Below are 22,891 nucleotides of genomic sequence, written 5' to 3'. Positions count from 1 at the left end.
CAAATAATTCCCTCAACACTGTCCAACTATTTACAAAGTCTGCATTACAATTACTATTAATATTCCCATCACTCCTGATCATCCATCCCTCCCACTTGTATGACTTTGTCGCTTATATCCTAAGGATTTTTACTGTTTCCTAGTATGACTTGATTGCTTATTGTATCCTATGACTGTTATTAAGTGTTGTACCTTATGATTCTTGACTCTTAATGAATATTTCTTTTTATCTACACTGAGAGCATTTGCACCAAGACAAATTCCTTATGTGTCCAATCACACTTGGCCAATAAAATAATTCTATTCTATTCTGTTCAATTTGATTCCCCCCATGGATGCTGTCTCTTGGTTTAGTTCCTGCAAAATAAGCTCCTGGTCCTGGCTCAGTTTCAGGGACGATGTAGAGGTCCCTGGGAGACGCCAAAGGACAGACGAAGACTAGATGGTCCAATAAGAAAAGTTATGGATGTGGTCGCTATGAGCGGAAAACGGCTCTTAATTAAAAAAAAAAAATCTTAGAAACGCCAGATAAGAGACAAGGAGCGTATTTTCAGCCTCACGTCACTAGGGGGAGCTCTGAACACGGCTCCCCAGTTGCCGAGAAAACCGTCCATCTGGAGGCGGCTTCGGTTGATGGCTGAGATCGGGGATCAAAAGGGACGGAGAGCAGCGGAGTTGAAAGGCATTGAAACCATCGATTATTGCTAGAAAGGATGTCGAGGAGAGGAGAAGGGCAGAGGAACTTCCTCTTCTGGCTCAGCCGTGGGAGGGATGGAAGGCGGCGGTCGTGCTCTTCCCCCAGGGCGGAAGCAGCATCTGGAAGGTGAGTTTTAGAGCAGGTCGGAGGAGAAGCCTGGAACAAGTCGGCCTCTTTGGTTTTCACCACGGGGTAAAAGCAGAGAAGCAACAAGGCTGAAACATGTGTGCTGCATGCAGATAACAGATAATCAGAGTTGGAAGGGACCTTGTAGGTCATCTAGTCCAACCCCCTGCCCAAGGAGTACACCCTACAGCAGGGGTCTCCAACCTTGGCAAGTTTAAGCCTGGAGGACTTCAACTCCCAGAATTCCCCAGCCAGCTTTGGGAGTTGAAGTCCTCCAGGCTTAAACTTGCCAAGGTTGGAGACCCCTGTCCTACAGCATTTCTGACAAATGGCAGTCCAATCTCTTCTGGAAGGTCTCAAGTGATGGCACTCCCACAACTTCCGAGGGCAAAGCTGTTCCATGGGTTGATTGTTCTCTCTGTCAGAAAGTTTCTCCTTATTTCCAGGTTTGAATCTCTCCTTGTTCAGTTTCCATCCATTAATCCTTATCTGGCCTTCGAATGTTTTAGAAAACAGCTTGACCCCTTCCTCTCTGTGGCAGCCCCTCAAATATTAGAAGACTGCTATGATGTCTCCCCTGGTCCTTCACTAGACTAGCCATGCCCGGTTCCTGCAACCGTTCTTCATATGTTTTAGTCTCCAGTCCCTTAATCATCCTGGTTGCTCTTCTCTGTACTCTTTCTAGAGTCTCAACATCTTTTTTATAGTGTGGGTGACCAAAGCTGGATGCAGTACTCTAGGTGTGTGGTCTTACTAAGGCTTTATGGAGGGATATTTGTACCTCACTTGATCTTGATTGTATCCCTCTGCGTGTTCTGAGCATGCTACTGCATGTTTTTCTCTCTCCCCAAATGTTATTATACTTACGCTGTATAATTTAAATGTGCTGCCTGTAATCTTCTGCTGGAAAATGGGAGACACTAAAATTGAGAGGCCTTGGGATTAAAGCATATTGAAGAACGATTGCAGGATTTGGGTTTGGCTCAGTCTAAAGAAAAGAAAGACCAGAGGGGACACGATAGCAGTATTCCAGTATTTGAAGGGCTGTCACAAAGAGAGGGTCAACTTCTTTTCAAAGCACCAGAAAGTGACACAAGAAGCAATGGCTGCAAACTAATCAAGTTAAAACAAATTTAGAAACAAAAGAAAAACAGTACAACAGCTTTGCCTTCAGAAGTTGTGGGTGCTTCATCAAAGGAAGTTTTTAAGAAAAAATTGGACAGCCACTTGTCTGAAATGATACAGGCCCTAAGCCTATATAATATAGGGTCTCTTGCTTGAGCTAGAGGTGGGCTAGATGACCTACAAGAAGGATTCTAGTTCTGAATTTGACATTAGGGAGATTTATTTATTTTTTAAAATTTCATATCTGCCCATCTCACTCGTATTTCATATTACACTTCATTCCTTGTGATTTTATTTACATGTTGCTTTTCTGGCAAGTAAACAGTATCTTGGGTAAAGTAGATGCTTTAAATCTTGCCTAGGATTTGGGAACCATTTCATTTCTTAGTGTGCACACTTTTTAAAATTAGATTTTAAAAAATGAGAAAACACATTTCTGGGATATTTTGCATTCTTAGATACATGTTTTCATGTGTATTTCTGTGTGCATTTGTGTGCATATATGTGTGATCTCTTCAACCCAAAAAGAATTTTACAATTGTGTCAATATTTGACTTGAATCTCGTTAGTCTATCTGCAAAGTGAATCATAACTAATTAAACTAGAATATTGATGTTTTCATGGCAATATATGGGGTTTTGTTTGCTGCTTTGACATGTCTTGCAGACGTTTTTTAAATAATAGTGAAATTAATGTATTAATTTGAATCTTACAGAAAAAAGAGAATGCAAAGAAGAGCACTCTGGACCACAGAGAATGAGAAGCAATATTAAAATGCAAAACAAACAAAATCTATTCCACTTCCTCATGAAAGTGTAAAAACGCTTCTCCTTCCTCAGCAGATGAGAGACAAGAGAGAGAATAACAAGAATTAAGTTTTCAGTTGGCTGAAAGAGTATGTGGAACTCAAAGAAACATTGCAACATGTGGAACTGAAGGAAACAAGAACTGCAGTGGCACAGTGGTTAGAATGCAGTACTGCAGGCTATTTCTGCTGGCAGCCTGCAATTTGGCAAATTGAATCTCACCAGGGTCAAGGTTGACTCAGCCTTTCATCCTTCCAAGGTGGGTAAAATGAGAACCCAGATTGTTGGGGCCAGTAGGCTGACTCTGTAAAACACTTAGGACTATAAAGCGGTATATGCTTTATGCTACTGAATGCTACTGCTACCAGTATGGTTATTACATGAGAAGTCAAGGGGAATAATTTCCAATTAAAGAAAAAGTTGGAAATACTTGGAAATCAGTGAGAAGAAAAAGTATTCCTTGGAAGCCAAAACTGGCAGACATAAATTAATGCCATTGAGAAAGGAAAGTGGCTTCAGTCAAAGTACCTCCAAGTAATAGATCAGAAATATTTTTGATCTCCTTAAGAGCCCAAGCATATCAGTGTTGGAAAATCTGCACAGACTGCGTAATGTGAGAAAAACACAGATTACAGGTCATAGCTGCTTATGTGCGAGATAATCCATCCTGTGAAAAGCTATACAAACGTTTGGACTCGGAAAAGCTTCCTCATGATTCATGCAATGACCCATACTGGAGAGAAGTTCTACTAGTGCTCCCAATGTGGCAAAAGATTTAGCATGCACACCAATCTAGTGAGACATAAGAAGACTCACACTGGTGAGAAACACTTTGAATGCACTAATTGTGGGAAAAGTTTCACTCGGAATTCTCACCTGGTGATACACCAGAGGACTCACACAGGAGAGAAACCTTATAAGTGTCGTGATTGTGGGAAAAGTTTCTCTCGGAATTACAACCTGGTGCTACACCAGAGAACTCACAGAGAAGAAAAACCATATCAGTGTTCAGGTTGTGGGAAAAGTTTCAGTCAGAATTCCTACCTGTTGAAACACCAGAAGACTCACACAGGAGAGAAACCCTTTGAATGTCCTGACTGTGGGAAAAGTTTCAGAGAGAATTCTTATCTGTTGAAACACCAGAGAACTCACACAGGAGAGAAACCATATAAATGTCATTGTGGGAAAAGTTTCAGTCGGAATTCCAACCTGGTGAAACACCAGTGGACTCACATGGGAGAGAAACCATATAAGTGTTGTGATTGTGGGAAAGGTTTTTCTCGGAATTTCAACTTAGTGATACACCAGAGAATTCACACAGGAGAAAAACCATATGAGTGTCTGTTTTGTGGGAAAAGTTTTATTCGAAATTCATACCTATTGAATCACCAGAGGACTAACACGGGAGAAAACCCTTATGAATGTCTGGAATGTAGGAAAACTTTCCTTCGAAAGTGCGACTTGGTGATACACCAGAAGACTCACACAGGAGAGAAACTATATGAATGTCCAGATTGTGGGAAAAGTTTCACTAGGAATTCCAAGTTGGTGATACACCAGAGAACTCACACGGGAGAGAAACCATATGACTGTATATATTGTGGGAAAAGTTTCAGTCAGAATTCCAACCTGGTGATACACCAGAGAACTCACACAGGAGAAAAACCATATCAGTGTTCAGATTGTGGGGAAAGTTTCAGTCAGAATTCCTACTTGGTGAAACACCAGAGGATTCACACAGGAGAAAAACCATATAAGTGTGTGGAATGTGGGAAATGTTTCATTCAGAATTTGGACTTTGTGATACATCAGAGGACGCACACAGGAGAAAAACCATACGAATGTCTGTTTTGTGGGAAATTTTTCATTCGGAATTCCTACCTGTTTAAACACCAGAGAACTCACACAGAAGGAAAACCATATCAGTGCTCAGATTGTGGGGAAAGGTTCAGTCACAATTCCTATCTGATGAAACACCAGATAATTCACACAGAAGAAAAACCATACGAATGTCTTGAGTGTGGGAAAAGTTTCATAAGGAATTCCAGTTTGGTGATACACTGGAGGACTCACACAGGAGAGAAACCGTATGAGTGTCCGGATTGTGGGAAAGATTTCAGTAGTAGGTCTAGTCTTATAAATCATGTAAGGTTACACATAGGGGAGAAACCATTCAAGTGTCCAGATTGCGGAAAGTGTTTCACACGGAATTCCTCACTTATCAAACACAAGAAATTCCACATGAGGCAAAATCCGATGTGTGTAGAGGACTCTTGAACTTTGTTTCTCGTCTCTCATTGGATGGCCAGCTGAGATACTAATTGTTTAATTTCTTTCCTTTTTAGCCAAATGTGTCTTAGTATCAAACATGAGTGAGGAGATCTGAACTTCCTTTCCCTGGTCCAGTACGGTCATTTTCTTTCACAGAGTAGATTGGTAAAGGAGATTGCATCTCTATTAGGTATGCTTGTTGCTTTGAGTTATTTCTACATATAATAAAGGTGGATATAAATATTAATGCTTGTATGCATTTTTATTTATTAACAAAATGAATGTGGCAATGCATCTCAAGGTGATTCCACATGGTTTACACTAGGTCCGTCAAGTTGGTGGCCTGTGGGCCGGATATGTCCCAGCCAGTGGTGGGATTTAATTTTTTTTTACTACCGGTTGTGTGGGTGTGGCTTGGTGGGCATGACAGGGGAAGGATATTGTAAAATCTCCAGTCAGAGGTGGGATTTGTCAGTTCTCCAAACTACTCACAATTTCTGCTACCGGTTCTCCAGAACTGGTCAGAACCTGCTGAATATACCACCTCTGGTTCCAGGTAAAAAATGTGATACATCACGATCCAGCCTGGGATGTGATCAAGTTTGATACCCGTTTTTTTACAGTAATAAAACCTTAACACAGAAACAAACAAACCCCATATATAAGAAATAGCAAAATGGCAAGCCATTTAACATATACTTTATGTTATGTCGTAGACATTTAACATATACTTACCCTGGAAATACAGGCCAGTTCTAGCAAGGTTGATGGCATTTTGATGTGGGGGATTCCCAAAAAGGTGATTCTTTTGTGCAAATTAGAAGTCAAACAGGCCTCCTGGCCTTACTAACTACATTCATGCCTGTTGCCATTCCTTCTCCAAATGGGTAATCTTTCCCCTTGCAAGGAGTTAAGTTGGAGAAGTTAAAACTGCAGGATTAGCGGGATACAAAGTTGTTTGAAGAAATGCATTGAATTTTGGTGCCTCAAGAATGTTATAGATGGGCAGCCTCACCGGGGCCATATTTTGGATTCATTTCTTTTTCCTATGACTTATTCAAAATACTTATGTAGCCACCCATGTAATAACAAACTCTGGCTAGCTCGCCAATCCCAATCAATAATTGGCTCAAAAAAACATATTAAAACCAAATACATAAGAAGAAAAATCAGGTGTAAATTCAAGCTTCTGATATGCAGTTCTCTCTTCTTATTAACCTAGTGTTTAGTGGAAAAGCTAGAACTTCCTTGCTTTACGGAAGACCAGGAGGATAAAGGCCTGTCAAATTTCAGAGGGAAGATTGTCTCCTAGGGCAGGATCTGCAGTGGAAAAGGCTCACTTCTTAGCTGCTATCAGATGGCGTGGGGGTGGCTCTTCTCAGGGCTCAAGCAGCAGCTAGAAGATGGATTGAAGTCAGGTCAGAGGAGAACCCAGGAGCAAGTCAAGCTGCCTGGTTTCCTCCAGTGTAAAAGTAGAGAAGGAACTAGGCTACAACAGAGAAGGCTCACTTCCTAGCTCCCATCAGATGGCAATATCTAAGGGAAGGGGCGAGCAATGTAGCCACCCTATCTGACCTGGTAGAGCAGATGAATGCAAGAATAATAAAAGTGGGACAATAGTGACAGGTGCCCTGGTGGCTCAGTGGTTGGAATGCAGTATTGCTGGCTGACTCTACCCCCTGCCTGGAATTCGATCCTGAGAGGGCTTGAAGTTGACTCAGCCTTCCATCCTTCTGAGATCGGTAAAATGAGGACCCAGGTTGCTGGGGACAATATGCTAACTCTCAGCCAAGAGTGCTATAAAGCAGGGGTCCCCAACCACTGGGCCCTGGACCGGTACCGGTCCGTGGATCATTTTCTACCGGGCCACCGGTTTGCTGGGTGCTGCCATCTTGTTTCGACGAGAAAGTGCTTCCGGGTGAGCTTTTCCAGTTGGAAAGCGGCGTTTGGGTCCTGAAGGAATCCTCGCGCCTTAGTTTCATCAAAGGGGGGTGGTGGCTTTGAACGAAGACCCGTCCCGATGGCGGAGGAGATTAAGAAAGCACAAGAAAGGTACAAAGGAGGAGTTGAAGGTGGTGGGGAGAAGCGGGGGACGGCTGGCTGGCCGGTCGCTCGGCTCGCCTTGCCTTGTCATGCATACTGATGCCGGTACCGGGCCGCGGATCATTTTGTGATGCCGGTACCGGGCCGTGGCACAAAAAAGGTTGGGGACCACTGCTATAAAGCACTTTGGGGTGGTATATTAACTCTTAAGTACTATTGCTATAATAAAAGAATGCTGTTAAAGGGGATGACCATGAATTGCACCTGTAAAGGAACAAATTCAGTGCAGCTCACAACACAAAAGATGTCACATGGGCAACCTAGGGGCTTCCATTACTGTGTGTGCTGCTGTGTTCTGGACCATTTGAAGTTTCTAGTGGTCCAGTGCAGGGATTCAGACAGGGTGACCAAGGCATCAGTGACCCGTGTGCAAGGCCTCCCTTGGTCCAGGTATGGTGAAATTGGTGCAACGGATGAATCTGTGTAAAGCCTTTCCCCCAGCCATGATCTTCTCAGCCGTGAGTCCAGGAGAAACCAAAGATTGTGCATCAGCTCAGTGTACAAAGGTGATCATATAATCTCAGGACACTTCAACTGTCACAAATATGACTTAATTGCCAAGTGTCTGAATTTTGATCATGTGACAATGGCGATGCTGTGATGGTTGTAAGTGTGAAAAATGATCATAAGTCACTTTTTTGAGTGCTGTCGTAACTTCAAATGAATAGAAGAAAATAACAGAGTTGGAAGGGACCTTGGAGGTCTTCAAGTCCAACCCCTACTTAGACAAATGGTTGTCCAATCTTTTCTTTAAAACTTCCAGTGTTGGAGCATTCACACCTTCTGGAGGCAAGTTGTTCCACTAATTAATTGTTCCAACTGTTAGGAAATTTCTCCTTAGTTCTAAGTTGCTTCTCTCCGTAATTAGTTTCCACCCATCGCTCCTTGTCCTGCCCTCAGGTGCTTTGGAGAATAGCTTGACTCCCCCTTCTTTGTGGCAGACCCTGAGATACCAGAACACTGCTATCATGTCACCCCAATCCTTCTTTTCATTAAACTAGACATTCCCAATTCCAGCAACCATTCTTTATATGTTTAAATGGTTGTTACATGAAATGTTATATGAAATGTCTACCTGTACATAATTGGGTGTCATAGTATGGATAGCCTCCCCCAGCGGTTTCATGTAGATGTGAAAAGGGAACAGTGAAAGACTTGAGCCTCAGGGCACCCTAAACTGCAGGGACCAAAACCCGGCCTGTCTTCTACTATCCACACCTTTTGGAACCAGCCATGGGGGCAGAAGTAGAACCACCGTTAATAAAGTGCCTTCCATTTCCAGTCCCCAAAGCCAGTCCAGAAGGATATCCTGCTCGATGAATTGCAGCCTGAGGAGAGGTCTATGCGGGACACAATACTCCTTCTATCTCAAATCCTCCAAAAGTGCATGACACTTGCAACAAATGCCATTTTGGAGATGTGTCCTGGTCTGAACCGAGGTTGGGAAGACCCAGGTGTCTGTCTCCTGCACAGCCCTTTCTCCAGGTGGCAAAGGCAGAGTTGAAAGCAGAAGGTAAGTGAAAGTTCCAGGCCGCCAACCTTTCATTGCCCTCTTCAGCTGCACTTATAAAAGATCTTAATCTGCAGCAATGCCGTGAACTCTTCTGCCAGGAAAACCTGCCATGATTTTATTAAGCATAGAAAACTGCTGGTGAAGGTATAAAGCGAGTAAGGATTCCAACTGTCCAGAAGGGGGAAAATTACTCTTCCAGCCCTCTCCTGCGCTTGTAAAAAAACAACAACCAAGGGGTAGTTAGTTGTGACAATTGGCGCCAAAATTTCCATTGCGGTGGGTCATTAAGTCAGGACCTCAAGTGATTTTGATGTGGGAAAAGTTAGGAGTTCCAGACCAGCAGGTGAAGGTTACGGGCAAGTGGGTATTCTCCAGGCCTGCTCCTTTCTGGGCCTGGGAGAAGAATTGAGAGCCAACTGCTAAAGCCCGGGACTATCAGTTTTCTATATATTAGCAGCCCTCCAAATGTTTTTCACAAGCTGCCTGGGAAACCACTTCACAGTTTTGTCCCATATTTCATTCTTCTATTAGTAGGATGAAGCTGCAATCATAAAGCTTCAAATAATAAAAAAAAACCCTTTATCAGCTTTTATGATGCACCTGGATAATTTTGTGAAGGTAAGCAGGGTTAAGCATCACTTTTCAAGTTTCTGTCAGCTGAAAAGGTAGTTTGGGGGAGTTAGCATCAGGTGGATGGTGAGTTTAGGCCAGGTCAGAGGAGAAGCCGGAAGCAAGTAGAACTGTTTGTTTTGCTCCGTGGTGTAAAAGCAGAGAATCAACTAGGCTGAACTTTGTTGGCTACTAAGTATTCCTTCCCACCCAAGATTTTATTCTACTGGTGCTGCAGTCCTTAAAAAACTGATGCTCACATTGTTCTGCTGGTTGGAAGATTTTAAAACTCCCCTTCAATTTAAGATTGATTCCTTGGGATTTTACGGACATGTTGGGTTTTTTTGGCAATATTATGGGACTGATCTGCCACTGATCTCTTTAGCTAACAAGCACTGCCTGGAATAGCAAAAGGGAGGTGTACTTTCTCCTTAGCTGTTTGCCCCTTATTTTCCCCACTAGGACTCTTTCCTTTGGTTTAGTTCAAACAAGAGGGACAAGGAGTGCATTCTTGGGAGACCTGGAAGAAAAGGTTTCGGATAGATTATCATGGACGATAGCTATGCCTCTGCTCGATGGGAATCGAATAAGAACTGATGGCACAGAACGAAGCACAGAATCTATGAAAGCCGCTCGCAAACGTTTTAGAGTGGAAATAGAACGAGCGTCGTTTTCAGCCATATGTCACTAGATGGCGCTCTGGAAAGAAGAAACACTCGAGACAGAAAGCTGTGAATGTAGTACAGCAGTCGCATTGCTAGTCTACTGGGGGTCGGCTACAGAAGGAGATGGAACGAGTCGGAACGGTAGAAGATTGGATTGCTAGAGGGGATTTGAAGAAGTGAAGAGGAACTTTCTCTTCCGGGTCACCTGGGGGAGGATAATGGCGTCGGCGGAGCCTCTTGTGCTGCTTGGAGGGTCGAAGCGGCTCCTGGGAGGTGAGTGGAGGGCAGGTCGGAGGAGAAGCCGGGAGCAAGTCCGGCCCTTTGGGTTCCTCCACGGTGCGTGAAGCAGCGAAGGGACAAGAATGAAACATTTCGGCTGCTGCTGCTGCATATTCTTTCTCTCCCCAAATGTTGTTATCCTATTGGTGCATGATTTAAAATTGCTGCCTGTGATTTTACCAATGGAAGATTTAAACAGTATTTTTTCTTTCATATTTCTATTTCCTTCGGTCTCCGCGTCACACTTGATTCGTTGTGATGTTATTGACATGTTGCTTTTCTGACTAACGAGTTTCATGGGGAAAAATTCGGATGCTTTAAATCTTGCCTAGGATTTGAGCACCATCTCATCTGTTAGTGTATTCCCTTTCTCAAATTAGATGTTAAAAAACGAGTGAATCCACTTATGAAACATTTTGAAGACTGAAATACGCATAGTCTTTGTACCTAGATAAATTTATAGGTGTGTACTTATGCATGCATATATGTGTATCTGTATAAGCCTCAGTATTTTCATGTATTTTTATAGCACTTTGCAATGATAATGTGATCTATCAAGCAAACAAGAATTTCATGATTTGCAATGTGAGTGGATATTTGAAGTTGGATTTTGCTACTCTTCTATGTGCTTAATGATTCATAATGAATTTTAGTGGTTAAACAAGCATTTTGATATCCTTGCTTTTTAATAGTAATATGTGGATGCTTTTTTTGCCTTTTCCCCCAGGTTCTGCAGCCATTTTTAAACAGTAATGAAATGAATCCATTCATATGAATATTATAGACAAAGAGGCTGCCAGAAGAGCAGTCTGAAAAACAGAGAATGAGAAGCAGCATTAAAAGGCAAAACAAACCATCGATCAAAATATTACCCATTTCTTCCAGAAAGTGTTAAAACTCTTCTCTTTCCACAGTAGATGGAGGGAGATATAACGGGGACAGGATTTTCAGATAGAAAAGTAGATTATGTGGAATTGAAGAAAACATTGCATGAGAAGTAAGAAGATATAATTACCAAATTCAGAAAAAGTATGAAATAGAAAAGATCCCTTGGAGAGCCAAAGGCATTAAAGCCATTGAGGAAGGAAAGACTGTCTGGAATCAAAGCACCACCAGATAAGGGATCAGATGTATTTTTCACCCCCTTCATGAATCCCAGAATGTCCATGTTGGAAAGACCCCACAGACTGTCTATTTTGGGGGAAACACAGCTTGCAGATCACAGTTAAATTATTCACAGGAGGATCCATCCCTTGGAAACCCTTACAAATTCTTGGAGTGCAGTAAAAGCTTTACTCAGAATAGGACTCCCATGACCCATGGAGTGGCCGATGCAGGAGGAGCAGCTCTTCCAGTGCTCACAATGCGGCAAAAAATTTAGCATGCAAACCAATCTGGTGAGACACAATAAGACTCACATTGGGGAGAACATCTTCGAATGTCCTGATTGTGTGAAAAGTTTCACTCAGAATTCTGATCTGGTGAAACACCACAGAGAGAAACCATATGAATGTCCGGATTGTGGGGAAAGGTTCACTCGGCATTCTGATCTGGTGAAACACCAGAGGATTCACATGGGAGAGAAACCATATGAGTGTTCACATTGTGGAAAAGGTTTCAAGTCTAATTCTCATCTGGTGATACACCAAAGGATTCACACAGGTGAAAAACCATATGAGTGTCTGCAGTGTGGAAAAAGTTTCATTCAAAATTCCCTCCTTTTGCGACATCATAGGACTCACACAGGAGACAAACCATATAAGTGTCCAGATTGTGGGAAAAGTTTCAGTCAGAGTTTTGACATGGTGTTGCACCAGAGGACTCACATGCAAGAGAAACCGTATGAGTGTTCAGATTGTGGGAAAGGTTTCAGTTGCAATTCTGACCTGGTGAAACATCAGAGGACTCACACAGGAGAGAAACCCTATAAATGTCATTGTGGGAAAAGTTTCAGTCAGAATTCCTACTTGGCAAAACACCAGAGGATCCACATGGGGGAGAAACCATATAAATGTGATTGTGGGAAAAGCTTCTGTCAGAGTTCCAACCTGACAAAACACCAGAAGACTCACATGGGAGAGAAACTGCATGAGTGTTCAGATTGTGGAAAGGGTTTCAAGTCTACTTCTGATCTGGTGATACACCAAAGGATTCACACAGGTGAAAAACCATATAAACGTCATTGTGGAAAAGGTTTCAGTTGCAATTCTGACCTGGTAAAACACCAGAGGACTCACACTGGAGAGAAACCTTATGAGTGTCCAGACTGTGGGAAAGATTTCTCTTGGAAATCTGACCTGGTGAAGCACCAGAGGATTCACACAGGAGAGAAACCATATAAGTGTCCAGATTGTGGTAAAGGTTTCAGTCAGAATGTTAACATGGTGAAGCATCAGACAACTCACACAAAAGAGAAAGTTTATGAGTGTTCTGGTTGTGGGAAACATTTTAGTCAGAATTCCAACCTGGTAGAACACCAAAGGACTCACACTGGAGAGAAACTGTATGAATGTTCGAATTGTGGAAAAGGTTTCAAGTCTAATTCTGATCTGGTGATACACCAAAAGGTTCACACATGTGAAAAACCATGTAGATGTCATTGTGGGAAAGATTTTAGTTGCAATTCTGACCTGGTGAAACACCAGAGGATTCACACAGGAGAGAAACCATATAAATGTCATTGTGGGAAAAGTTTCAGTCAGAATTCCTACCTTGTGAAACACCAGAGGATTCACACAGGTGAAAAACCGTATGAGTGTCTGCAGTGTGGGAAAAGATTCATTCAAAATGCCTTCCTTTTGCGGCATTACAGGACTCACACAGGAGAGAAACCATATAAGTGTCCAGATTGTGGGAAAAGTTTTAGTCAGAATGTTAACATGGTGAAACACCAGAGGACTCACACACAAGAGAAACTTTATGAGTGTTCTGATTGTGGGAAACATTTTAGTCAGAATACCTACCTGGTGGAACACCAAAGGACTCACACTGGAGAGAAACTCTTTGAGTGTCCTGATTGTGGGAAAAGTTTCATTTGGAATTCCAAGCTCTTGAGACACCAGAGAACTCACACAGGAGAGAAACCATATCAGTGTTCAGATTGTGGTAAACAATTCAGTCAAAATTCCAACCTGGTGATACACCAGAAAACTCACACAGGAGAAAAACCATATCAATGTCCAGATTGTGGGAAAAGTTTCAGTCAGAATTTCTATCTGGTGATACACCAGAAAACTCACACAGGGGACACACCATATCAGTGTCCAGTTTGTGGAAAAGGTTTCACTTGCAATTCTGACCTGGGGAAACACCAGAGGACTCATACAGTAGAAAGACCGTATGAGTGTGTTGAATGTGGGAAATGTTTCAGTCGGAATTTCAGTTTAGTATTACATTGGAGGACTCACACAGGAGAGAAACCATATGAATGTCCAGATTGTGGGAAAGATTTCAGTAGTAGGGCTAGCCTTATAAATCATGTAAGGTTACACATAGGGGAGAAACCATTCAAATGCCCAGATTGCGGAAAGTGTTTCACGCGGAATTCCTCCCTTATCACACACAAGAAATTTCACATGAGGCAACCTTTGACTTGTGTACCAGAATCTTGAAATTTGTTGTCTCACATTGGAGACCCAGCTGAACAATTAAAAGATTTAATTACTTGCATGATTCTTTTTAGTGAAACTTGTCCTGGTATCAAAAATGAGGAATACATGAGATAAGATGGAAGGGATTTTGTAGATGTCATCTAGTCCAACACAACACTCAAGAAGGAGACTATACAGTAATGGCAAATCTTTTAGCGATCGAGTGCCCAAGCTGCAATCCAAAATCCACTTACCATATTTTTCAGAGTATAAGACGCTCAAGAGGTATAAGATGCACCTAAATTTTGGGGAGGAAAACGAGAAAAATCTGCTTCTGCCTCCTAGCCATTTGCCTCCTATCAGCAAACAGCCTGGTCAGCTTCAGCACAGCCTGATTTAGCACAAGCAACTGTCAGTTGGATCTGCCTCCAGACGATCAGCTGTTTCAGGCAGCTGGGACCGCTATTGCCGCCTCCATGTGCCCCATTTTTGGCCTCCACCCGTCCCATTTTCAGCCCATTCCGATCCCTGTCACCTGGAACAAGATCAGAGGCTGAACATGGGGTGTGCAAAGGCGACAATAGGGCGATCCCTGCATCCTGAAACAGCTGATCGCTGGGAGGCAGATTCAAATGACAATCAGCTGCTTGTGCTAAATCAGTCTGGTGCTGAAGCTGACCAGGCTTTTTGCTGTTTGTTTCAAGGAGGCAAATTGCTGGGAGGCAGAGACCAAAGTGGGGGCGGGTGCAGTGGGGGAAGGGGCTTCAGCAACATTCACTGTATACTACACACATTTCCATCCACTTTTGGGGCGGGAATGGGTCTTACACACCGAAAAAATGCGGTCTTTATTGCGAAATGACATCAATTTCATCTGAATAATCAGGTTTTACTACCTAAAATAACGATAAGGCAGAGTTCAGCTAATTGTTATAAGAAAAGCGTGATAAATGCACTTTCGTGCACTTCATTTTTTTTCTGCTTTTGAAATATTACATTTAGCAACAATAAAAAAGAAAAACTTCTGTGATATCATTTCTCTTTCCCTCCCTCCTGTTTCTCTTTCCCTCCCTCTACCTCTATTCCTCCGTCCCTCCCTCTGCCCCGCCTGGGGAGAGGAAGGAACCCCTGAACTTAATCAAAATTAAACATTAAGGGCTACAATTAAATGTGTCAGTATTGGAGCAGAAATAAAATCACCCAAGTGCAAGTATGCAGCACCAAACATTTTAAACCTCTATGTGGCGAAATCAAATGCGCCAAGTTCACTCCCTTGGTCCCATTCTCGCAAACTCCAGAGTGAGCATAATTCCTCAGGTATGAAATCACACTTCTCAGCCCAAAGGAAATTCCTAATTTCTCCTCCCTCATATTTGGGCAAAAAAACTTCAGATTTGAGTTCGTAAAAAAATTATTATTTTTTAATTCCCCACCTAACTAGCAGATTACTTGAAATTCAGATTCAAGTTGTTACTTTCTGCATTTCTTTAATTTCTTAGTGGCCTGTTTAAAGAAAAATCTGATGTTGCTCCCCCAGGATAAAGTCCAACCGCATTTCCAACATTTTGCCTTTTTCACATTTGTATCTTTCGGTCAGGATTCTGCCCAACAGCAGCGAGATGCACTTCGCTAAGGAATTTGCAGTAGTTGTATTACTCATTTTTTGCCTTTGTAGTGTTATATGTGGGTATCCCAACATAGGCAGCTCTGCAGGAAACTGACATCCGGGAGGCCAGAGTGAGCTGAGGCGACAAAGGGTCCCACTTGGGCACTGCAGTAGATTTCACTGTGCTGCGCAAGGAACTGTGAGTGTAGGGAGGAGGCTGTGGAGGCAGCAACAGCAAATGTACTGCGACAAAGGCAAAATGTTGTTGCGTGCATTTTTTTAGTCCTTCTGACTTTCATTTCCCTGCAAGCGACAGTGAGAAATGTGACAGAGAAATGCAATAGAGCTGGGTTGGGGTGACTGGTGGGCTGCTGGGGTATTTTGGGGGGGGGGGGTTGGGAGAGCACCTAGCTAAGATTTTGTGCAGTTCAGAGAACCCCCAAATCCCAATCCTGGCTGGCTCCACCCCACCCCTCCCCTCCCAGGAGTCCCCAGTAGGCCTGTTTTGGATGCAGGTAAGTGCAGGACGCATGGAAGCCCGGGGAGGGTGAAAAATGGGCCTCCGGAAGTTCTGAAAGGCTGGAAATGGGCCTGTTTCTGGCTTCCAGAGAGCCTCCAGAACCCAGGGAGGCTGTTTTCGACCTCCTGGAGGCTCGAAGAAATCCTCCCGAGCCCAGGGAGGCAAAAATGCCCCTCCCACCATGGTACAAGAGGTTGACTAGGCCGCAACCACCATGGCCTCGCCCACCCAGCAACCTGGCAGAGAACCCTTTGCTAAAAATTTGTGAAGCCCTCCCCTGGTGACAGCATATGTGGCCACCGAGAGGGCTCTATGTGCCACCGCCCTATAACATTTCTGACATGTGGTGGTTGAGTCTCTTCTTGAAAGCACCCAGTGATGAAGCACCCACAGCTACTGAAGGCAAAGCTGTTCAATTGGTGGATTGTTCTCACTTGTCAAAAATTTCTCCTTGTTTCTATTTTGAATCTTTCCTTGATCAGTTTCTGTCCATTCTTCCTTGTCTGGCTTTTGCATGCTTTGGAAAATAGGTTGCTCCCCTACTCTCTATGGCAGCCCCTTAAATATTGGAAGACTGCTATCATGTCTCCCCTGGTCCTTCTCTTCACTAGAGTAGCCATGCTCAGTTCCTGTAACCGTTCTTCATATGTTTTAGTCTCCAGTCCCCTAATCATCCTAGTTGCTCTTCTCTGTACTTTTGCTAGAGTCTGAACATCTTTTTTATAATGTGGTGAACAAAACTGCATGCAGTACTCTAGGTATGGTCTTCCTAAGACTTTATAGAGCGGTATTAGTACCTCACTTGATCTTGATTGTATCCTTCTGTTAATGCAACTTAGGATGGCATTAGCTTTTTTAGCTGCTATTGCACACTGCTGGCTAGCTGGTTGTCCACTAAGACTCCCAAGATCCCTCTCACAGTTACTGCTATTGAGCTTGGTTTCACCCAGTCTATATGTGCACTTTTGGTTTTTCTTGCCTAGGTGTAGGACTTTACTTTTCTCTACATTGAATTTCATCTTGTTAGATACAACCCAGTGTTCTAGTCTGTCAAGATCTATCTGGATCTTGAGCCTATCTTCTTGGGTGTTAGCTATTCCTGCCAGTTTAGTATCATCTGCAAATTTGGTAAGGGAATCGAATAAGAACTGATGGCACAGAACGAAGCACAGAATCGATGAAAGCCTCTTGCAAACGCTTTAGAGTGGAAATAGAACGAGCGTCGTTTTCAGCCATATGTCACTAGATGGCGCTCTGGAAAGAAGAAACACTCGAGACAGAAAGCAGTGAATGTAGTACAGCAGTCGCATTGCTAGTCTACTGGGGGTCGGCTACACAAGGAGATGGAACGAGTCGGAACGGTAGAAGATTGGATTGCTAGAGGGGATTGGAAGAAGTGAAGAGGAACTTTCTCTTCCGGGTCACCTGGGGGAGGGTGATGGCGTCGGCGGAGCCTCTTGTGCTGCTTGGAGGGTCGAAGCGGCTCCTGGGAGGTGAGTGAAGGGCAGGTCGGAGGAGAAGCCGGGAGCAAGTCCGCCCCTTTGGCTTCCTCCACGGTGCATGAAGCACCGAAGGAACAAGAATGAAACATTTCGGCGGCTGCTGCTGCTGCTGCTGCATATTCTTTCTCTCCCCAAATGTTGTTATCCTATTGCTGCATGATTTAAAATTGCTGCCTGTGATTTTACCAATGGAAGATTTAAACAGTATTTTTTCTTTCATATTTCTATTTCCTTCGGTCTCCGCGTCACATTTGGTTCCTTGTGATGTTATTGACTAGTTGCTTTCCTGGCAAGCGAGGGGTTTTGTGGGCAAAAATTCGGATGCTTTAAATCTTGCCTAGGATTTGGGCACCATTTCATCTGTTAGTGTACCCACCTTTCTTAAATTAGATCAAACAAATCGAGTGAAATCCATTTCTGAAATATTTTGAAGACACATAGTTTTTGTACCTAGAGTTGGGTATTTATGTGTGCATATATATAAACGTCAGTGTTTGCAGGTAATTTTAATAACAACTTGCAATGATAATAATTTGTGATTTATCCAAGCAAGTGAGAATTTTATGATTTGAAATATGAGTGGATGTTTGAAGTTGGATTTTGCTACTCTTCTATGTGCTTAATGAATCATATTAAATGTTAAAGGTCAAATAAGCATTTTGATATTCTTGCTTTTTCATGGTAATATATGGATATATTTTTGCCTTTTCCCCCAGGTTCTGCAGCCATTTTTAAACAGTAACAAAACAAATCCATTCATATGAATCTTATAGACAAAGAGGCTGCCAAGAAGAGCAGTCTGAAAACGAGAATGAGAAGCAGCATTAAAAGACAAAACAAACCATTGGTCAAAATCTTTCCCCCTTCTTCCAGAAAGTGTTAAAACTCTTCTCTTTCCACAGTAGATGGAGGGAGATAAAGGAGAGATTAACAGGGACAGGATTTTCAGGTAGAAAAATAGATTATGTGGAATTGAAGAAAACATTGCATGTGAAAAGTAAAAAGATATGATTATATAATTAGCAAATTCGAAAAAAAGGGTGAAATAGAAAAAATCCCTTGGAGAGCCAAAGGCATTAATGAAAGCCATTGAGGAAGAAAAGAGTGTTTTGAATCAAAGCGTCACCAGATAAGGGATCAGAAGTATTTTTCGCCCCCTTCATGAATCCAAGAATATCCATGTTGGAAAGACCCCACAGACTGCCTATTTTGGGAAAAACACAGATTGCAGATCACAGTTAAATTATTCACAGGAGGATCCATCCCTTGGAAACCCTTACAAATGCTTGGAGTGCAGTAAAAGCTTTACTCAGAATAGGACTCCCATGACCCATGGAGTGGCCGATGCAGGAGGAGCAGCTCTTCCAGTGCTCACAATGTGGCAAAAAAATTTAGCATGCAAACCAATCTGGTGAGACACAATAAGACTCACATTGGGGAGAACATCTTCGAATGTCCTGATTGTGTGAAAAGTTTCACTCAGAATTCTGATCTGGTGAAACACCAGAGGATTCACATGGGAGAGAAACCGTATGAGTGTTCACATTGTGGAAAAGGTTTCAAGTCTAATTCTCATCTGGTGATACACCAAAGGATTCACACAGGTGAAAAACCATATGAGTGTCTGCAGTGTGGAAAAAGTTTCATTCAAAATTCCCTCCTTTTGCGACATCATAGGACACACACAGGAGACAAACCATATAAGTGTCCAGATTGTGGGAAAAGTTTCAGTCAGAGTTTTGACATGGTGTTGCACCAGAGGACTCACATGCAAGAGAAACCGTATGAGTGTTCAGATTGTGGGAAAGGTTTCAGTTGCAATTCTGACCTGGTGAAACATCAGAGGACTCACACAGGAGAGAAACCCTATAAATGTCATTGTGGGAAAAGTTTCAGTCAGAATTCCTACCTGGCAAAACATCAGAGGACCCACACAGGGGATAAACCATATAAATGTTGTGATTGTGGGAAAAGTTTCAGTCAGAGTTCCTACCTGGTGAAACACCAGAAGACTCACACGGGAGACAAACTGTATAAGTGTTCAGATTGTAGAAAAGTTTTCAAGTCTACTTCTGATCTGGTGATACACCAAAGGATTCACACAGGTGAAAAACCATATAAATGTCATTGTGGGAAAGTTTTCATTTGCAATTCTGACCTGGTGAAACACCAGAGGACTCACATTGGAGAGAAACCCTATGAGTGTCCAGAGTGTGGGAAAGATTTCTCTTGGAAATCTGACCTGGTGAAACACCAGAAGACTCACACAGGAGAGAAATTGTATGAGTGTTCAGATTGTGGAAAATGTTTTAACTCTAATTCTCATCTGGTGATACACCAAAGGATTCACACAGGTGAAAAACCATATAAATGTTATTGTGGGAAAGGTTTCCGTTGCAATTCTGACCTGGTAAAACACCAGAGGACTCACACTGGAGAGAAACTGTATGAGTGTCCAGAGTGTGGGAAAGATTTCTCTTGGCAGTCTGACCTGGTGAAACACCAGAGGATTCACACAGGAGAGAAACCATATGAGTGTCTGTATTGTGGGAAAAGTTTCAGTCAAAATTCCTACCTGGTGAAACACCAGAGGACTCACACAGGTGAAAAACCCTATGAGTGTCTGCAGTGTGGGAAAAGTTTCATTCAAAATGCCTTCCTTTTGCGACATTACAGGATTCACACAGGAGAGAAACCATATAAGTGTCCAGATTGTGGGAAAGGTTTTAATCAGAATTTTAACATGGTGATACACCAGAGGACTCACACTGGAGAGAAACCTTATGAGTGTTCAGATTGTGGAAAAAGTTTTAGTAAGAATTCCTACTTGGTCGAACACCAGAGGACTCATACTGGAAAGAAAATGTATGAGTGTCCTGATTGTGAGAAAAGTTTCACTTGGAATTCCAAGCTGTTGAGACACCAGAGAACTCACACGGGAGAGAAACCATACGAGTGTTTGTATTGTGGGAAACGTTTCAATCAGAATTCTCACCTTGTGATACATCAGAAAACTCACACAGGAGAAAAACCATATCAGTGTCGAGATTGTGGGAAAAGTTTCAGTCAGAATTTCTCTCTGGCGATACACCAGAAAACACACACAGGAGACAAACCATATCAGTGTCAAGATTGTGGGAAAAGTTTCTGTTATAATTCCTACTTGGTGAAACACCAAAGGACTCACACCGGAGAGAAAGCATATGAATGTCTTGAATGTGGCAAAAGTTTTAGTTGGAATTCCAGTTTGGTGATACACTTGAGGACTCACACAGGAGTGAAACCATATGAATGTCCAGATTGTGGGAAAGATTTCCGTTATAGGACTAGCCTTATAAATCATGTAAGGTTACACACAGGGGAATAACCATTGAAATAGTTGGATTGCAGACAGTGTTTCACACAAAGTTCCTGCCTTATCACACATGAAATTTCACATGAGGCAACATTTGATGTGTGTAGCGGAATCTTTCATTTCATTTGTTGTCTTGCATTGGAAACCCAGCTGAACAATTAAAGATTTAATTACTTGTATGATTCTTTTTAGTGAAACTTGCCTTAGCATCAAAGATGAGGAATTCGAGAGATGAGATGATGAGATGAGATGGAGGGGACTTTGTATGACATCTAGTCCAACGCCCTACTCAAGCAGCAGACCTTATACCAGGGTATCAAACTATTTCTTTGAGGGCTGGATCACCATTGTAGTTTTTCGAGGGGGCATGGTGGGGAGAAGATGGAATTGATTTATGCAGCAGACCCTATAGGGGAACTACTAACAGGCAATAATGGATTAACAGAATTGAAAAGTTGTCTAGTCCAACCTTCCCCCACCCAAGCAGGAGACCCTACACCATTTCTGACAGATGGCAGTCCAGTCTCTTCTTGAAAGCCTCCAGTGATGAAGCTCCCACAACTTCAGAAGGCAAATAGTTCCATCCGTTGATTGTTCTCACTGTCAGAAAAGTTCTCCTTATTTCTAGGTTAAATCTCTCCTTTTCACTTTCCATCCATTATTTCTTGTCTGGCCTTCAGGTGCTTTTTGGAAAATAGCTTGACCGCTTCCTCTCTGTGACAGACCCTCAGATATTGGAAGACTGCTATGATGTCTCCCCTGGTCCTTCTCACTAGACTAGCCAAGCCCATTTCCTGTAAGCATTCTTCATATGTTTTAGTCTCCAGTCCTCTAATCATCCTGGTTGCTCTCCTCTACACTCTTTCTAAAGTCTCAACATCTTTTTTATAGTGTAGTGACCAAAACCTTTTTATACTGTAGTGACCAGCGCTCCTAATAAAGGAATCTTTGAATTAACTTCAGAGGGTTTGTCATGTTTGGAGAGCTAGGTCAGAACACCTGGTTTCACCCAGTCTATATGTGTACTTTTGGTTTTTCTTGCCTAAGTGTAATACTTTCCTAGATCTTCCTTTGTTTCAGTAGACTAGGAGGCTAAGAGCCTGCCAAACTTGGGGGGGGGGGAGTGTTTCATAGGGCAGGGTCTGCAACAGAAAATACTAACTTCCTAGCTCCTATCCAATAGCAATATTTAAGGGAAGAGATTTGAGTATGCCTACCCTATCTGACCTAGTAGAAGAGTTAAATGGAAAAATAATAAAGGTGGAAAAATAATGACAGGTGCCCTGGTGGCTCAGTGGCTAGAATGTAGTATTGACGGCAGCCCGGAATTTGATTCTGACGGCTCATGGTTGACTCGGCCTTCCATCTGAGATTTGTAAAATGAGGATCCAGGTTGTTGGGGACAATTAACCAAAAGTACTATAAAGCAGTGGTCTCCAACCAGTGGGCTGTTAGCTCACTGGTGGTCCGTGAGAAAATTTTGGTGGTCCGCAGAGAAATGTCACCCCCAGAGCACCCCCCAAAAGCAGGTTGCGCAGGAACACAACGCTGTGCCAGCCACATGGCTCACCCTTCCCACCAACTCCCTCCTTACCTGGCAAACCTTGCCTGCTAAGTTGCTATTTTTCCTACCATCAGCTGTTCTGCTGTGCCGGGAGATTTAGATGAGCTAGAAAGCAGGAAATCGTTGGATTTCTTGCTTTCTAGTTAATCTTTAGATCTTCAGCTCTACTTTTAAGCAGAGCCAAACCTTCCTTAGGACTGAAGCAGTGCAGACTCAGGTAGCCAATGGCAGAAACACAGATCTCTAAGTGAATCTGTGATTCTGTAAACAACTCAAATCTGCCTGATTTTGGATAAAGGTTGCTCATTTTTTATTAAAACTTCAATATTTATATAAATGAAATATTTACATACAAACCATGCCCAGCCAGTCACATGACCACCAAGCCACACCCACAAATTAGGCCATGCCCACAGAACAGGTTGTTAAGTAATTTGAATCCCACCCTCTATGTGTTTGTGTGTGTGAGGGAGAGGGAGAGAGAGGGGTTAGATCTATCTCTTCTACCAACGTCAGCAAGCCACCGACAGTCAAAAATCATATTAGTGGTCCCTGGGATA

At 42.7% G+C, this 22,891-nt stretch overlaps 4 protein-coding genes across 7 annotated transcripts in view; all 4 read left to right on the top strand.

Annotated features, from left to right (window-relative positions):
- LOC113453925 (uncharacterized) overlaps positions 1–13,859 on the top strand; it is a 125,128-nt gene extending 111,269 nt beyond the window's left edge. The window contains exons 1-2 of one of the 2 annotated variants that reach the window (XM_087927922.1): positions 10,092–10,188; positions 10,922–13,859. In XM_087927922.1, coding sequence (XP_087784048.1) covers positions 11,514–13,805 — 2,292 coding nt within the window. In that variant the 5' untranslated portion in view covers positions 10,092–10,188; positions 10,922–11,513 and the 3' untranslated portion in view covers positions 13,806–13,859. Of the gene's footprint in view, positions 1–10,091; positions 10,189–10,921 lie in introns of those variants that run through there. The other variant, XM_087927923.1, reaches the window with a different exon arrangement.
- On the top strand, positions 601–5,267 carry LOC148126525 (uncharacterized). Its single transcript, XM_087928251.1, has 2 exons — positions 601–823; positions 2,664–5,267. The coding sequence occupies exon 2, from the start codon at positions 3,535–3,537 to the stop codon at positions 5,029–5,031; it is 1,497 nt and encodes a 498-aa protein (XP_087784377.1). The 5' UTR covers positions 601–823; positions 2,664–3,534; the 3' UTR covers positions 5,032–5,267.
- Positions 10,124–22,891, top strand: part of LOC113451454 (uncharacterized) — a 45,880-nt gene continuing 33,112 nt past the window's right edge. Inside the window, exon 1 of one of the 2 annotated variants that reach the window (XM_087928350.1) lies at positions 10,124–10,188. The gene's annotated coding sequence lies outside the window, so the exon portion shown is untranslated. Of the gene's footprint in view, positions 10,189–17,338; positions 17,404–22,891 lie in introns of those variants that run through there. The other variant, XM_087928349.1, reaches the window with a different exon arrangement.
- LOC113453927 (uncharacterized) lies at positions 10,131–20,946 on the top strand. 2 transcript variants are annotated; one of them, XM_087928054.1, is made up of 2 exons: positions 10,131–10,188; positions 18,129–20,946. In XM_087928054.1, exon 2 carries the CDS (start codon positions 18,809–18,811, stop codon positions 20,777–20,779), a length of 1,971 nt encoding a protein of 656 aa, XP_087784180.1. In that variant the 5' UTR covers positions 10,131–10,188; positions 18,129–18,808; the 3' UTR covers positions 20,780–20,946. The 2 variants fall into 2 exon arrangements, with proteins under 2 accessions (XP_087784180.1, XP_087784179.1); XM_087928053.1 differs by lacking the exon at positions 10,131–10,188 and adding an exon at positions 17,286–17,403.

The sequence above is a fragment of the Pseudonaja textilis genome, chromosome 2, assembly GCF_049901715.1.
Source record: "Pseudonaja textilis isolate UNSWEBS1 chromosome 2, rPseTex1.2, whole genome shotgun sequence".
Taxonomy (NCBI): domain Eukaryota; kingdom Metazoa; phylum Chordata; class Lepidosauria; order Squamata; family Elapidae; genus Pseudonaja; species Pseudonaja textilis.
Note: the sequence above shows the minus strand (reverse complement) of the source record. Positions and strands in the feature narration are given on the sequence as shown.

Coding starts and splice junctions, on each gene's coding strand:
- LOC148126525 (XM_087928251.1), top strand. CDS start 3,535: ATGCACACCAATCTAGTGAGACATAAGAAGACTCACACTGGTGAGAAA.
- LOC113453927 (XM_087928054.1), top strand. CDS start 18,809: ATGCAAACCAATCTGGTGAGACACAATAAGACTCACATTGGGGAGAAC.